The 15707-nt window shown below is 38.7% G+C and overlaps 1 protein-coding gene across 1 annotated transcript in view; it reads left to right on the forward strand.

Annotated features, from left to right (window-relative positions):
* Positions 1-15707, forward strand: part of LOC140234495 (nucleoprotein TPR-like) — an 86352-nt gene that overhangs the window by 48897 nt on the left and 21748 nt on the right. The window contains exons 32-44 of the mRNA XM_072314536.1: positions 933-1070; positions 2161-2345; positions 3578-3640; positions 5336-5377; positions 5944-5985; positions 6686-6718; positions 7280-7358; positions 8202-8369; positions 9418-9456; positions 11078-11153; positions 13484-13671; positions 14817-14935; positions 15387-15652. Coding sequence (XP_072170637.1) covers positions 933-1070; positions 2161-2345; positions 3578-3640; positions 5336-5377; positions 5944-5985; positions 6686-6718; positions 7280-7358; positions 8202-8369; positions 9418-9456; positions 11078-11153; positions 13484-13671; positions 14817-14935; positions 15387-15652 — 1438 coding nt within the window. The remainder of the gene's footprint in view (positions 1-932; positions 1071-2160; positions 2346-3577; positions 3641-5335; positions 5378-5943; positions 5986-6685; positions 6719-7279; positions 7359-8201; positions 8370-9417; positions 9457-11077; positions 11154-13483; positions 13672-14816; positions 14936-15386; positions 15653-15707) is intronic.

Below are 15707 nucleotides of genomic sequence, written 5' to 3' on the forward strand. Positions count from 1 at the left end.
GACTTTGTGCAGTCCTTGACACTAACTGTTTTCTCAGGTGACCTGTTCGGGCCACTAGAGTCACTAGATTTGTAATGCTTGTGGCCCGAAAAAGAAATCAAGTGGCACTAAATAGAAGAAAATATAGCAATATGTTTTGAATCATATCATAGATGCCTGATCTGGCCACTGAGAGATATGCTTTTTGAAAGTTTGGTGGCCCAACATCAATTTTTAATGGCCCTGGGCCATTGGGCCACCATCAATGTCTAGCCCTCCTTTACGATTTGGCTTTTTATTTACCATCCTTACCCCACACTATCTTTGTTTAAGATAATGAAAGCTACTAACCATTCAGTGTCTGTTTGATGGTCTCAGGGCAGAACCCACAAGACCCAGAAAGAGACTCTTATGTAGGGGATATTGAAATATCTGGTCATGCACACATGTATGTCACAGTCTAGGCAGTCTTGAGAAAGACGGTATGGGATATGAAAATCTCCAGTGGCACTCAATTTAGGGCAGTGATTTGGCTGAGTTGGTAGTGTGTATCTCCCTCCCAGTCAATATAACCAGGGTTCGGATTCCCGAGCTAGCTGAGCAATGTTGTGTGTAATCATATCATCCCGTCTAGTAAGAGGCAAAAGACTTAATTGTCCCTCAGATAGGACATATAATGGAAATCTCGTGTGAGAGAGAGTCACAACTCATGCATGTAAAAGATCCCGCTTCATTTATTCATTGCAAAGAGCAGGGTGTTTAACCTGGTGAAGTGGTCCCACCTTACATCCAACTGGACCCTATGGTAGACCAGCTAGTGCTGCTGAATCTGGGCTATCCAGCCATCTTCTCAGATGGAAAATGAAACAATAAAAAAAAAAAAAAACGAACTATAGGACTGTAAATGAAGATAATCATGCTTAAATCCACCTCTACCTCCGTTTCCCCATTAGGTCCTGGTCCAGACGTCAGCCCAGCACCAGGAACTGATGAAGAAGGTCCAGAACCTTAATGTCATGACAGACAGTAACAGACTTCTGAGGGAGGAGAAGGAAAGGCTGGAACAACAGCTGCAACAGCTTCGGGCCAAGGTATGTTGACTGGATGACACAAACTCGCCCGCCTGACCGTGGCTACTACTAAACTTGCATTTGAGAATGTAATATGATTGGCCAACTTGTCCTCGTGTGTTAGGCCCTTATCCGAATAGACATTTGGGCAAGTGGGAGAAATGTCTGTTGTGATGTTCTGTGTTGGTAGTGTGGAATTATTCATTCTCTACGTGGCTGTAATATGGCAAAAGGGTGCATCTGAGCATCTGAGCATCTGAGCTCTGCACTGGGAGAAATTGAATCAACAAGCTGCTATTATACTATCAGACCAGAAACATTCACGGCATGGAACTATATCACAAATTGGAGTTATGACCTTTTTCATAGCATGAAACTTTCGCGAATTGTTACTGGCATTCAATGCATTGTGTAGGTAAGAACTTTCCTGAATCTTGGCTTTGCACAAAATTTGCGACAGTTTCATTCTTGCAAAAATGATCTTGCAGTGGATGGTGGATAATAGAATTTTGATCTTATGGTTTCTTTGAACATCCAAGGTCATTCTTTAGCATTTCTTATTTTTTCTCACTGTTCATTACTGGGCTTAGAGACTGTTATATCTAGATACAGCCTTCTGCCAACAAATCTGGCAGGTGCTGCATTAGTGCCATTATGGCAAAAGAATGTGTCTAGTAAAAATAGCACCCTTAATGTTAGAAAATAATATATATATTAGTGGGAAAATTAGCAAAGACAATGGGATTCCATCGGGATACTGCTGGAATCCCATTGTCTTTGTTCATTTTTCCACTACTAAATTATATTCATTTCTGGTTAGTTTTCTTCTGTTTGCGTTTGTAAAAATAGTATATAAAATGAAAACTGATGGCACATAACGGTGTCAGCATATAGTGGGTTAAATGTATATGTAGCGTGAGCAGAAGTGTTCAGTAACAGGGCATATAAAGTAATGATGGCAGAATGAAGGTTTCATACCCTGAAGTTATAGTGTCAATAGAACTGAAGTTTAGATTACAGTTTGTTTGAGTTGTTAATGGCAAATCAACTAATGAGCACTGTTGTATTTTCATGTACTTTATCTTGCGTTGCTCTGCCTTGCCCTGTCCAGGTCGCACAGCTAGAGGGCGACATTGTGCCCCTCCAGGAGCAGAACCGCAGCGTTGCCGCCCATCGGGATGCACTGTTGGCAGAGAAGACAGCCCTGACCGTGGAGGTGGCACGATGGAAGCAGCGAACCAATCAGCTCATTGAGAAGAGCCATGGGGCCGACCCAGAAGAGTACAAGAAGCTGCTGTAAGTCATATCGCCATGGGTCCGAGAAAACACCGTATCTCAAAAATGTCATGTGTTCAGGAGAGCGAAAAACCATGGCAGCCAAAGCACTATAACAAATGGGATTGCCTTTCATTTGACATGCTGTGGTGGCTTCATGTTTGGGGTAAGACAGCTAGGATTTGGATAGGACATCACTTAACTGGTTATGTGACAATTATTCCCTGATAGTGATTTTCACCAAAATTTGAGATACACAGCCTTGTCACTGCAGCTTATTTTATGCTTCCCACACATGGAGTGTGTGTTTCTTCAACCATCTAAGCTGGAACTTAAGAACGACACCACTTTATATTGCAACACTTTACACTGAATATGTCATATGTCAGTGTTGACTATGTGATGAAGGTACATGTGTGTATTCACCGATGTGTAGAGTGCATTAGTAGAGCATCTTAGCATGGAAATAAGTGGATTATTTGACTCCTTGTGGCTTAGCCATGGCCTGTAGAGTCATTCAAAATTCCACCTTGTTGTTGTTTTATTCTGGCAGATACAACAAGCCATTTTACAGTTACCCTTGATGACATACATATACATCTCAGAACCACAATGCTTTTGCTCATTGATAATCTTCGCTTTTGCTAACTAAAGGGATAAAGAGTTACAGACTATTATTACACTCCTGATATACCCGTAAGTGCAGGAGTCATTTGCCTTTTAAATCTTACAAGCTGCAATGCACCAACAAATCTACTATTACAGAACTTCAGAGAATCTTGGGGTGCGTTCGAGCGCTCTTAAGCGAACCAAAGCGAACTGAACCAAAATGTACCGTACCGAACTGTGCCAGTTTTGGAGCATTCGAGCGCTCTGTTGAAAAAGCATACCTCACGAGTTATTTTTAGAAAAGGTCACGCATTTTTGTAGCAAGAATGTCATCCACCTGGCGCTTGAACTACTTACACCTGTCCCGAACAAAGGGAATTATGTTTTTGCATTGTGACGTATGCGCATGATAGGCGCATGCTTTACAGCGAACTTTTGGTACGCTTTGGTACGCTTTTGGAGCACATCGGGAAGTGGTCCACTTTTGGCTCAGTACAGTACGGTACGGTACACTTTAGGAGCGTTCGAGCGCTCCTCTGGCGCGGATACGGTACGGTACAGTTCGCTTTTGGAGAGCGCTCGAACGCACCCTATCCCATCTATTCTTACATGATTTTTGTTGAATCTCCAATTTTATTACTCAGTGCTCTGCGTGACCAGAATAAGAAGACATTAGCAGAGAAGAAGGAGGAAATCTTCAGATACAAGTAAGGAAATTGTTGCATTTCATGTGTGTGTGTGTGTGTGTGTGTGTGCGTGTGTGTGTGTGTGTGTGTGTGTGTGTGTGTGTGTGTGCTTTACAATGCATGTGTATAAGCATGGTCTTCTTTTTATAAGAGTGGTAAGAAATGCCTTCGCTGAATATCATGCGTAAACAGACCATTCAAACAAAAGTTTAGTTTGGTTCATAGTTAATATTCTCAAATTATTTCCTCTGTTAGGGAACACAAAGTGAATTAAGCCCACTAGTAAAATTTTTACCGAAATGCGTTTTGAAATGTAAAGATTTCCATTTTTGTTTAATAACTTTAAAGGTAGGGAATCCCATTTGCATGCCTTAGATGAAGAGTTGTATAAACACAGTGGTATGTTGAAGAGAGTATCATTTTAGAAACTCCCATAAAGTATTGAAAGTGGAAGGTAACATTTAGTACATTTTTATTGACCGTTAGATTTTGAATTGAATTCTTTTCGGGGCTCACCGTAAATTCCAGTACATTACTAGGCTACCTTTGCAGACCCGTGCACTGCATGTGTGTCCATCATGTATATTTTGTGAATAAAGTTCATCAAAACTTACAAACATTTCTATATACATTCTTGCCACACACTCTATATGTTGTTACATCAGCTCTAATACTTTTAGATTTGTGTTTATAGACAAAGAATACAGAAGACTGCAACAAAAAGGCTTAAGTGTGGCTGACACACAGAACTACTGAGTAGTTGAGTTTTGTGCATTATTCAAATTGTAGATAACTGTTGACTTCCAAATTTCTAAGCAGTGGCCTAAACAAGTGCTGAGGTTCATATTTAATGTTTTGCTGCATTTTGGGAGTTCTGTAAAAGGTATCCCCTACCTTTAAAGGGGATGGCTAGAAACTGATCAGTGGGAATCAGTGGGAATACTGGGGTATGATTGTTCCAATTCTTGTGGGATTCATGAGAGTCACGGTATACATTATATCTATTGTTGTGTTAAAATTATTTGCTTCCGAACTGTCTCATATTCAAGTTATGTGCAGTTTAATGCCCCGTCACTGTACAGGCATGCTAACATGGAAACATTAAACTGCACATTACTTGAATATGAGACCATTCTGAAGCAAATAATTTTCACACAACAATAGATATATAATGTACTCTTAAATGAACCCCACAAGGATTGGAACAATTATCTCCCAGCATTCCCACTGATTCCCACTGATCAGTTACTAGCCATCCCCTTTAATCATACAGTTGCATGCTGAATATGTGCAATTTTCCTATTTCAAATAAAAGTGTGGTTATTTTATTTTTATTTTTATTTTGTTTCATTTTTAATCTTTTTTCTTTTTTGCTATCAAAAAAAAAAATGCTGTTATGCCTTTACCCAGCTGGGTGCTGAAGACATTATTTTCTGTGCAGCAGTGTGTGCGATAGTCTTTGGAGATTGGTAGCTTATGATATCGTGCCCCAGATTCATTATCATATTCCGTCATAAATATTTAACTCTACATGTTTTAGTACTGGCAGTACACTGATAGCTATTCACATGTTTCCTTAGAATTGTAGATCATTCAGTTAAATTTTTTTTTTCTCTTTTTCTCTTTGCCCAATGTTTTTAACAGACATAAGGGCAAAGAACATTGTAGAAATGCTACTATGTACTTCATTTTGTTCACATTCTTATTCTCTTACAGGGCTGATGTTGCGAGACTGAATGCCCAGCTCGGCAACTCAAAGTATGTATTTATTTTTCCTTGACATTTTCTTTAGCTACTGTATAAACTACACCACATTTTTATGGTTATCTTCTCATTTTTGTGTTATAGGAAGTATGGTACTCCTTTTGTAGGTTTAGTATTTTTTCCCCGAAATCATTTACTTTACTTTTAATTTACTGTAAAACTGTACAATTCATTTACATGTCATAGTAGTGTCATATGCCATGTTTTATGTAATTGTACTGCTAAAAGATATCATTTGTTGTATTTAGGGTTGATTTTTTCACAATTTGATAAATGCAATTCTTTTTCTGTTGATACTGAAACTAAATGGAGGAAATCTTTTTAAAATCAGTTGATCAAACATCACTAAAGATTTCCAGCGTATCGGTCGCTCTTTCCCTGAAAGGGGTACATGTTGATTGTTTTTATACCTCTGCTGCTGAAAGGTGCTGGAGGCAATATCTGTTTGATAGTTTTTGTCTGTAACATGCAAAAGTTATTTTCACCTATCACATGTCCCAAAATCCAACCATTTTGTTTTCTTATTCAAATCGTATTTGTTTATTTCTGTCCACTCACAGAACTGAGATCTCAAAACTCAACATGCAGATTTCAGCATCCCAGTAAGTGTTATGCCTTTCCAGTTCTTTCTGCTGATAAGAATAATTTATTCAACTGTATTTGCAAACTCTTTATTTTTTTGTTAAAACAAAAGAAATAAAAAGAAAAAATGGGGGGGGGGGGGGGAGGCCACGTGCACCCTCCTTTAATTTTGTAAAGATTCCTCCCCTTTACGGAATTCCTGGATCCGCCCCTGAATGGGTTCATATCTAAATGGGTAACATATTGCAGTCATACACACTTGCAGAGCTGAAGATTGTGTTAGTTTGCTACATCAAGCTATACATTGTCAATATTGTTTGTTTTATTGTGGGAGACGTAATTGTTAATTGATGACATCATCGCCTCTTCCAATTTGCATAATGTGGTTACAGCAAGAAATATCACTATTTTGTGAAAATGTGAAATTTTAGAATTCCATGACTTTCTTTAATTCAAGATCGTATTATTATGACTCCTCTTCAGTTACGTGTATCTGATTTTTGTCTGTGTGATTAATGTCAACTTTGATTTAGTTTGGATTGGAATTTTACTTTAAAGGCAGGGTACTTTAATTACCCTGCTTTTAAAGTAGAAATATGACATCTCATACATGTTTAAGCATTTCAGTTGTTTGTGAATGACACAGCTTTATGCAACAAAATTTCTCCCACATCACATTAAGTTTATATTACATCTTATTTTGCTCCTTTGCATCGAAAGGACTGAAAGGACTGTCGAAGAGAACAAGCTGAAGTGAGTGTTGCCAGAAATCTTATCTCTATTTGTATTTAATGCTCCATTCACAATAATTCATGGGAACATTGTCTGCCGATTAGTTGACGTTGCATGACCTGGATCAAAATCATTTTGTTTCAATCTCGCCTGCATAACAGAACCAAGACATAAGCGTCACTTTTCCATTGTAGGCGGCATTGTCATCATTTGTGATGCTTATTGATCAATTTGTTTATTAAAAGACTGATTTTTTTTTTTTTTTTTTTTTTTTGCTAGACATGTTTTGATGGAAAGGTTACATTCCTATTCAAGAGGTGCAATATTTGATATGGTTTTGTTGTCATGGGTATAGCCCTATATTGATAATTTTAGGAGTACATGTATCTTTTGTCTGAAGAATCGGTAAGATGGAATTGATGTTATATTTGTAGTCTATGCAAGCTGCCTTTCATGATAGGGTGTGTGAATCCTGCCGTTGGTTTTATATATGAATGTTTCAAATGATGTACAAACAAAGGATGCTAAAAGAAAGACCAGATAGATTAATTGTGCTTGTTTGTTGCATTATTTGCTATTTAGGGCTGAAATTGCTCACCTGAAGGCTGGTCTCTCATCCAAACAAGATGACATCATGAACAGGGACAAGACCATCAACCAGGTGAGTTTGGTTTGGCATCTTATTAGTTATTCATACATCAACAGTTATTTTTCATGCACCTGTAAGATTAAAGTTATATTAAGTACGAAAAAGGATTAAGTTTAGCCATTGCTGTCATGTTTGTTTTTGGTTTTTTTTTCCCCCTCGCTGTCTTACATTGGCCGTTGGCATTGGCAGTCTGATGCTGACAACACTGCAGGGATGGTCCAAATTAGGCACCTTATAAGGAGATTAGAAGTCAGGGTGGGCCCAATGTCCAAATTTGAATATTCATCTTCTCGTGGGTATGCACCAAACTTGGCAGGAATTATTTTCAGGGGTAAGGCCCTACATATTCATCACATATGGCCTGTAAGTCGTATTTTGTATGTCATGGAAATTTTTGCTGGAGTAATTCTTTTCCAGCTCAGCCAGATAAGATGAATTTTGCATGTCTTTTTATTTCATTGACGGTCATGACAATTAAGCAAGCACTGTAAACAGCTCATCACTGCCGCAGCAGCTAAGGGTTTTGGCAACTCATACTGTGGTCAAATGTAACTGATCTGCATTACGCAGCAAAATTAGTTGCGCTACAAGAATGGCGAACATGAAGAAAGCTACGAATAACAGCAGTTATATACCTACAATATCTGTGTACTTGAAAATAAAGATGTAACAGTATCATGTGAAACCAGCAACAAATTTGTGCATGTTTATTTGTGTGGTAGCTTCACATTGAGCGAAAGGGGTGAAAATTTTAACTTTTACAGTAAATTGAATGTCATGACAGGTCACAGTCTTGCAAATCACACGCAAGTCAACCGTACCTTCGTGTTTTCCCCCAATGCCTTGTAATAACAGGTCAAAAAGATTGGCAGGCGCTACAAGTCACAGTACGAAGAGGTCAAAGGTCAACTGGACAAGCTGCAGGCGGAGGCAGCCAATCAGAAGACAGCAGCGGCCCAGCCCGACCCGGAAATGGAGGCAAAGGTCAAGTCTCTTGAAGAGGAGGTCACCAGACTGACAGAGGTGAGCTTAAAGGTCCAGTTTACCTTTGGGAGAAGTGATTTTGAAATTTTTGAAGATATCACCTTTTATGCATATGTGGAGATCTGTTGTATCACAAAACGTCCTACCATATACAATTTTCGCAATAAAGCCTAAAATATAAGGAGATATCAGTATTTTTCTCAATAAACCATAACTGTAGACGGTTTAGTCTGGAGGTATTCTTATTATAACCATTGTTCACATTTTGTGTATTTAACAATACTTAACATTGATAATACAGATTCAAATTTTTACAGTGGTTGTTTCTATCCCTAACTCACATTTTAGAAGTATTTTAAAGCACTAATGCTGGGTTTTTGTTTCATCTGCAAATGGTAAATTATGCCTTTAAAGGGGAAAGTCTTCAAATATTTTTCTAGTATAGTGAAAGAGCGCTTGACTTGCCGTACTCAGAAAGCATGGGGATTTTTTTTCCCCTCAACATATGTTAGTAACAAATTGAAGGAATGTGTACTTTTTATACAAGAAAATGAAATTTTTGGGGAATTCTTTCTAAATTTTCTTTTAATATTGTTTTCTGCAGTGACGCCACAATGAGAAGGTATAACACTCAATCGTGATTTCCTGCCTTTGGATGAAAAGCATGAATTTGAACACTTTGCACAGTCTTTTTTTTCCAGTCAGAATCTGCTAAATGTTACGCTTGTGAAATGTTATTCATATACAGCATTTCTCTATCAACCAGTTTCAGTTTTTATTATGAGATACATGTTGTAAGGTGTAATAGATATTAATTGAAGCAGATTTATTTCCTGTTTGATACCAAGTGGTCTATGTTCATGACCAGCTCTATGTATATGTGCCTCTTAGTACTATATTGTAGCAAAGACGTGCCAATATCTATGTGACAAAGGAATATTACATTCTTTTTACTTTCTGTAAACTCTTCTGCCTACATGTAAGTGTTAAAAATGTGACACAATTAATACCATGGTGGAGAATCTCAATGTTTTAAAACCGTACATTTGTGTCTTTTTTTTGTGTGTGTGTGCTTACTTGCTTTTAGCAAACCAGACAGTTGAAATCTGCCGAAGAAACTGCAAAGGTAAGTTAGCCCTCTTGTAGTAGTTTGATCATCGGGTCAGTATCCATAATGAAGTGTACCACTTGGTATGTCATAATTGTAATTCATCTGAAATCCAGGAGCGTCCCCCATTTTACGCTCAGCTTTCATCATAAATAGAGATGTGATGATAGAAATATTAGAAGCACTGAAAGTTGTGCAGCGATGACCATTCCATCGACTCCACCATGATAAATAATCCCCCAATTTGGATTTAGCCAATGTGCACATTTGTATGAATGACCATTCTTTGCTCTCAGTTGGTTAGTCACTTTGCTCTTTTCAAAGGCAACTTAATACATTAGCTTGTCAGGCGTGGCAATTTATGGAATCCGTGTTCAAAAACGAATAAACTTGAGTAGACCAGATGACCAAAATGGTCCGTCAATCAGCACCTGGGGAAAAATCAATTTCATTGTTTTGCATTGAATGCATTTTTATGCCTCCGCCAACGAAGTGGCCGGAGGCATTATGTTTTCGGGTCGTCCGTCCGTACGTCCGTACGTACTTCCGTTTTTGGTTTTTGTCGATATCTCAAGAACCGTGTGGTGGTTTTACATCAAACTTGGTATGAGGGTATATCCTGGGGGGATAATACTTTGTGTGGATTTTAGGGTCATGGGGTCAAAGGTCAAAGGTCACATGTTATTTTGTGAAAAAAAGGTTGAAATTTCATGTTTTTCTCCATATCTCGCAAATGGTTCAAGGTATCTTCATGGAACTTAGTATATATGCATGTACCGATGGGCAGTGATTATCTAGGGAAGTTGGGGGTCATGGGTCAAAGGTCAGGGGGTCAAAGGTCAAGGTCAACTCCTCAAAATATCACTACTTTCCTTATATTCATGCAATGCCTGAAATTTCTTGCCAAAAGGTCAAAGGTCAAGTGAAAGTGCTAAAATTGCACTTTTTCCTCCATATCTCGAAAGTAACTCGAGGTATCATCATGAAACTTACAGTTACATATTTATGCATGTTTTACCTAACAGTGATATTCTTTGGAACTGTGAGGTCAAAGGTCAAAGGCCAGGTTTAGATAATACTATTTTACCATTTGATACTGCAATTATACTTTTTCTCAATACCTTGAAAATTACTCAATGCATAAACTTGTAAAAGGGTCAAAAGTCAAGTAAAAATCATGAGTTCCCCAAATACCTGCACTCTGACGTTTTAATCATTCATCCAGTTGAACCTAGTTCTAGGAAAGTGAACATTCAGCACATTTGTGGCAAACCTGTCATTTTAATATTTTGCCAACTGTGTGAAACTGTCATCACACATTGTCAAGACATTGTACTATAGACCTATTAGGAGAACCATGCATTATGGTGGAGGCATACCAGTCGCCGTAGCGACATTTCTAGTTCTATCAATACTGCCAAATACGGGGCTTACTATCAGACGAGTGTACTAGCAAGCACCAGTAATATATCGAGGATTAGATGAATAACCACTATATTCCAGGTGGTTATCTCAGTGGACTTAACAACCATCATTCCTGTTGTGACCTTTTCCTGTTCATGCGCAAACTGGAACTCCAAACTGTCTTATGTAGCTGCATTTCATCTGAAATTCAACCCATTTCAACTTTTATTTGCAGTCCCAGCAGGCTGAGAAGGAGGAGAAGTCGAAGAAGTTGATACAGAGCGCAAAACAGAAGATCACAAATCTGTCAAGTAAGTCTCACCCGAGTGTTACTGTATAAGCTGTTATTTATCGCGAGGGTTTAATTTTCGCGAATTTTGCGAATCACAGTTGGAACGCAAATTAAACAACACGCGAAAATGTCTCCATGTGCCTTGTTGATAGTGCATTACGTAAGCGTCGGCGTCGATTCGCGAAAACAACATCTCGCAAAAATGTCTATGGCCTCGTCATTCGTGAAAATATCTGTACGTGAAAATAACAGTGTATGCAGTATGTTGAACTTTGCTATATTTGTAGAATATACCTGAGACATGCCCTCTGCAAAATATTAGAATTTTTTGTTACTCCAATTTGTATTTGTCGGGGTTTGAATGTAAATTTCAAAGAGTATACAAAACAAACCACAAATGCCATAACTTGGGGTATCATCATACCCTGGATTGAGGTGCTTTGTAGCACCATCACATGCTTTTATGATATTACACACTGCTACCATGGCGGCCAAATTTTTAGCAATCTGCAGTAATGATCCCAATGCCAACATATCCCTGTTATGACATTTTTAGTTTAATTACAGTAATGATAATGATAATTTTTGGTACTGTAATCAGAGAGAGAGAGGATAGAAAATGTTTGAATCACAAGATTTGGTTGGTGTATTAGCATTCATTTATTGTTGCATTATAAAGATCACTGACACAACAAAATCTTCTTGCATTAACCCTTTCTGAGTCACGGGCCAATTAAATCGGCCCAAAGACTGCCAGGTAAATGCTCCGGCCGATTTAAACGGCCCTATTTTGATTGACAGATTACTTCAAAGGCTATGTCACCACCACTCTATAAACTCATTTGTGATTGGCTAATAGTGCAAGGAAACTATATTCAGTGTGAAAAAAGCTTCCCCACCTTTACCAATCAGGAAAGCCTTCTCAAAGTCCAGGAAATTGCGTTGGCCCCGCCCATGTTTATTTGCATTCAGACTGCAATGTATTGTGTACAGTTTTGCCATAGGTTTCTTGTGTGGAGAACTTACACTAATCTATGTATGTGGGACTGTAATAGAGATCACCGCGTGCGATGAAAAGATCGTTACACATGGGTCAATTTTCATCTTTTTTATCTAAGTCAAAGTAGTAAAATATGAAGTGAAAACATTCAGGATAGGGATTTCAATATCTTTAGATTCTGTGAAGGGGTATAGTTCTAGTAATATCGGCCTCATAAATGATCTGTAGCATAGATGAACACTGCACATTCAGTGCAGCAGTTGTAACTGTTTACTCAGCACTAACAGCAGTGCAATGGGTCTCTAGTTAGCCGGGGCCAGCGGGGCAGGTGTAAGGAGCAATAGGGTTACAGGAGCCTCCTGCTGGCCGCCTGAAGCTGTACAGTCGTGATGTTGGGGTATGTTTGACTGTTTATCATTATTACATAGGAAACCATCACTATGCGAAACTTCAGTTCAATGCAGGTTTATCATAAAGAAAATGACTGCTGTGATAGTTCAATTCTGTTTCAATAAGGAGAATGCAGAAAGTCGTAGACTAGCATATGATCAACTGGAATGGACACTAAAAAGTCTGAATATTTTCAATAACAATTTTTATCCTTAGATTATCTTATCATTACGGCAATATCATAGGACAAGATTATTATAAATTTAGAATAAAAAGCACAATTCAATTTGTATTTTCAGCTTGACAAGATACCAACACGCTTTATCCACTTTCAGGCCAACATCATTTACAAATTCAGAAATTACACAAAATGTGTGAAATCTAGGTTATAATTGCCACAGACTTTTGTTCATAAAATGAAAAGTGCTGATGCTATTGATGGAAAAAATCATATCTGAAAGCTGAATAAATTTTCTACATCATCTGTGAGATCTTTTTGTGATGCAGAGCATGTTGTGTGAAAAAATGAGGTGGTAACATGTAGAAGTAAGTCTGCAATGATAATTATGTGATAGAAGAGGGCGTCCTACTTAAAATTTAAGGGCGCCCTCATTCAGATTGTTATGTAATATGAAAGTTAGACCATAAGCTTTTATATGATTGTAACATGACACATTAATGTCAATAATAATAATCAGAAATGGCCATCAACAATCTTGTGTCTGCGCACTGCAAAATGTCTGAGCAGTCTGGCTACGGCGTGTGTGACAGAAATAGGGTTAAGCACTAAACCTTTACTTATCACCAGTGTTTCGTTAGCCTGGGGTACAGAGCTAGAAAAACAAATATATATGTAACAAAAGACCAGTTTTTCTTGGTGATATCATGGGGTACCACATAGCTCATCATTTAGTTCAAACATGCAAGTTTTCAGCTGATGTCTCATATCCCATTGCCAGGTGACAAGGACAAGCTCACGGCGGAGAATAACCGCCTGAAGAGCCAGATGGACGAGATGAGGGGCGAGATGTCGGCCCTGGAGGGGCTGATGAACCAGCAGGAAAGGGCCACGGCCAGCCAGAGGGCCGAGCTGGAGGGACAGATCCAGGAACAGCAGCGGCAGCTGGAAGAGAGTAGACAGGCCTTGGTTAGTGGTCCTGCTTTCCTCTTGTCGTACTGTATATGCCGAGTATTTCGCAATGTTTTTATTTTTGCGAATTTCGCGAGTCAGCTGCTGTTCGCGAAATTAAAGACACTTAAAAGTAATGACTCAGATCCCGATATGAATGTGATGCACACATATACATTTCTCTGATTAGTACAGTAATCTACGATTGCAAATTTAACCTTTAGCAAAATCATCTGGAAGTCCTGATTTGCGAAAATCTAGACTTGCTAAATATATGGCGTATACAGTACCCCAGACCCTTCCCTTGACCCTAACCATAATTCTAAATCCTCGACCTAAACATAAACCACACCCTAACCCAAACTCTAACCCTAAACCTATTTTGACTCTAAGCTTATCACTAACCAGAATTTTTATTTTTATCTTTATTTTATTTTTATTTTTTTTTTATTTATTTATTTATTATTTTTTTTTTTTGGGGGGGGGGGGTAATTGCCCTGATATGCCTACTCTCCTATATTTCTACTTTGCTTTTCATCAATTCTATCCTTGTGAATCTCTACATGCAATCTGCTCTGTTCAATTACTCATCACGACCTAGATTGTTCTGACCTCATATTATCTTGTACTGTCTTGAAAGACAAGAAAATGCACTCTAGTTTTATAATTGCGAGCTGGTAATATCTCTTTGATATGAATTGTATTTTTCAGTCATTTGGGTATTTAGTTCCGTAGTAAGAGAAAAATAGAAATATACTGGACAATGTGTCAAAATGCTGCACTTGATTTGTCTTTTTTTTTTTAATGTACTGTTTAAAAGCAAGAAATATTTATGGCATGAAATTTTCGTAATTTGAAGCCGACGGCCTTTTTCGCGGTATGAAATTTTTGTGACATGCCACCAGCATCTGATGTCAGATAGTGTAGACAAGACAAGACAAGACAGGCACAAATTTCATTTCAGAGCAGTGTCCTAACGAATTTAATATTCATGGGCTGGGGATTCTTCCTTCCCCTCTCCTCTTTCTGAGATAGAAATTGTACAGTAAATCATCTCTTTTCCTCACTTCTCATTATTTTTCAAGAAAGAATTTATCTTAAAATCTGTAGTTTTCTAAACAAAGTAGGTCAAATGTCTTGTGATTCATTGATGCTCATCACAGGAGCGTGCTTTGATCGAGCAGAGGCAGGAACCGGTGCGGGAGATACAGCCACTTATTGACCAATCAGAGCAGGCCTTGCTGAGTCAGCCGGGAACGTCGGGTACTTCAGACAGACAGAGGTGAGCGAGTGGAAATGCAGAACTCGTTGACTGTTGATGAGAAACTAGGGAGGGGGACGTCAGGCTTACTTAGTGTTCGTGTTTGAGCCAAGGGGTAATGAACCCCCCCCCCTCAAGCTGGCATCATAGTCACTTGATTAAAACCATAAGATAAAGCTGTGAGATGCTCTTTCAGATGATGTGCAAACATTTGAACAGTTTTGAAAAAGAAAAATTGACATGGAAAAAAAAAAATGCCCTTTAGCATGTAGTGGTTAAAAAGATGTGAATATTTTGGGTTTTCCAGGAATATTGCATATTGAGCAATTTATTTGTTTGGTTTTTTTTTGGTGTAGGGAAAAGATCATGATTATCCTGTGTTGACAGTTTGTGTAGTACAACATTCTTATGTGTGTTTAATGTTACCTTTGTACAGCGAGAAGTTCTATGTACTTGCTTGATTTCCTTGCAGTACTTCCAGGGAGGAGGCTCCGCCCACTGCAAACATTCGTCCAATGGCGTCGCCAGCCTCGTCGGTGGGCCAGTCCAAGGGCCCGCAGTCCCAGAGCACTGCCAAAGTCACGGCCAGCATCCGCCCCATAGCGGTCACCCGGCAACCAACGGGAGTCCTGCCCACCACGACCATGGCAACGCACACCACTACGGTGACGCCCATGGCAACCGTCATGCCGCAGACAATCGAGGTCGCCGTTCCAGACCAGGTTCAGGAACAAGAAGGCAAGTTTGCTTCAATGTCATTAGTATGCAAAAAAAAAAAAAAAAGAGAGTATGT

Source organism: Diadema setosum, chromosome 10, assembly GCF_964275005.1.
Source record: "Diadema setosum chromosome 10, eeDiaSeto1, whole genome shotgun sequence".
NCBI lineage: Eukaryota > Metazoa > Echinodermata > Echinoidea > Diadematoida > Diadematidae > Diadema > Diadema setosum.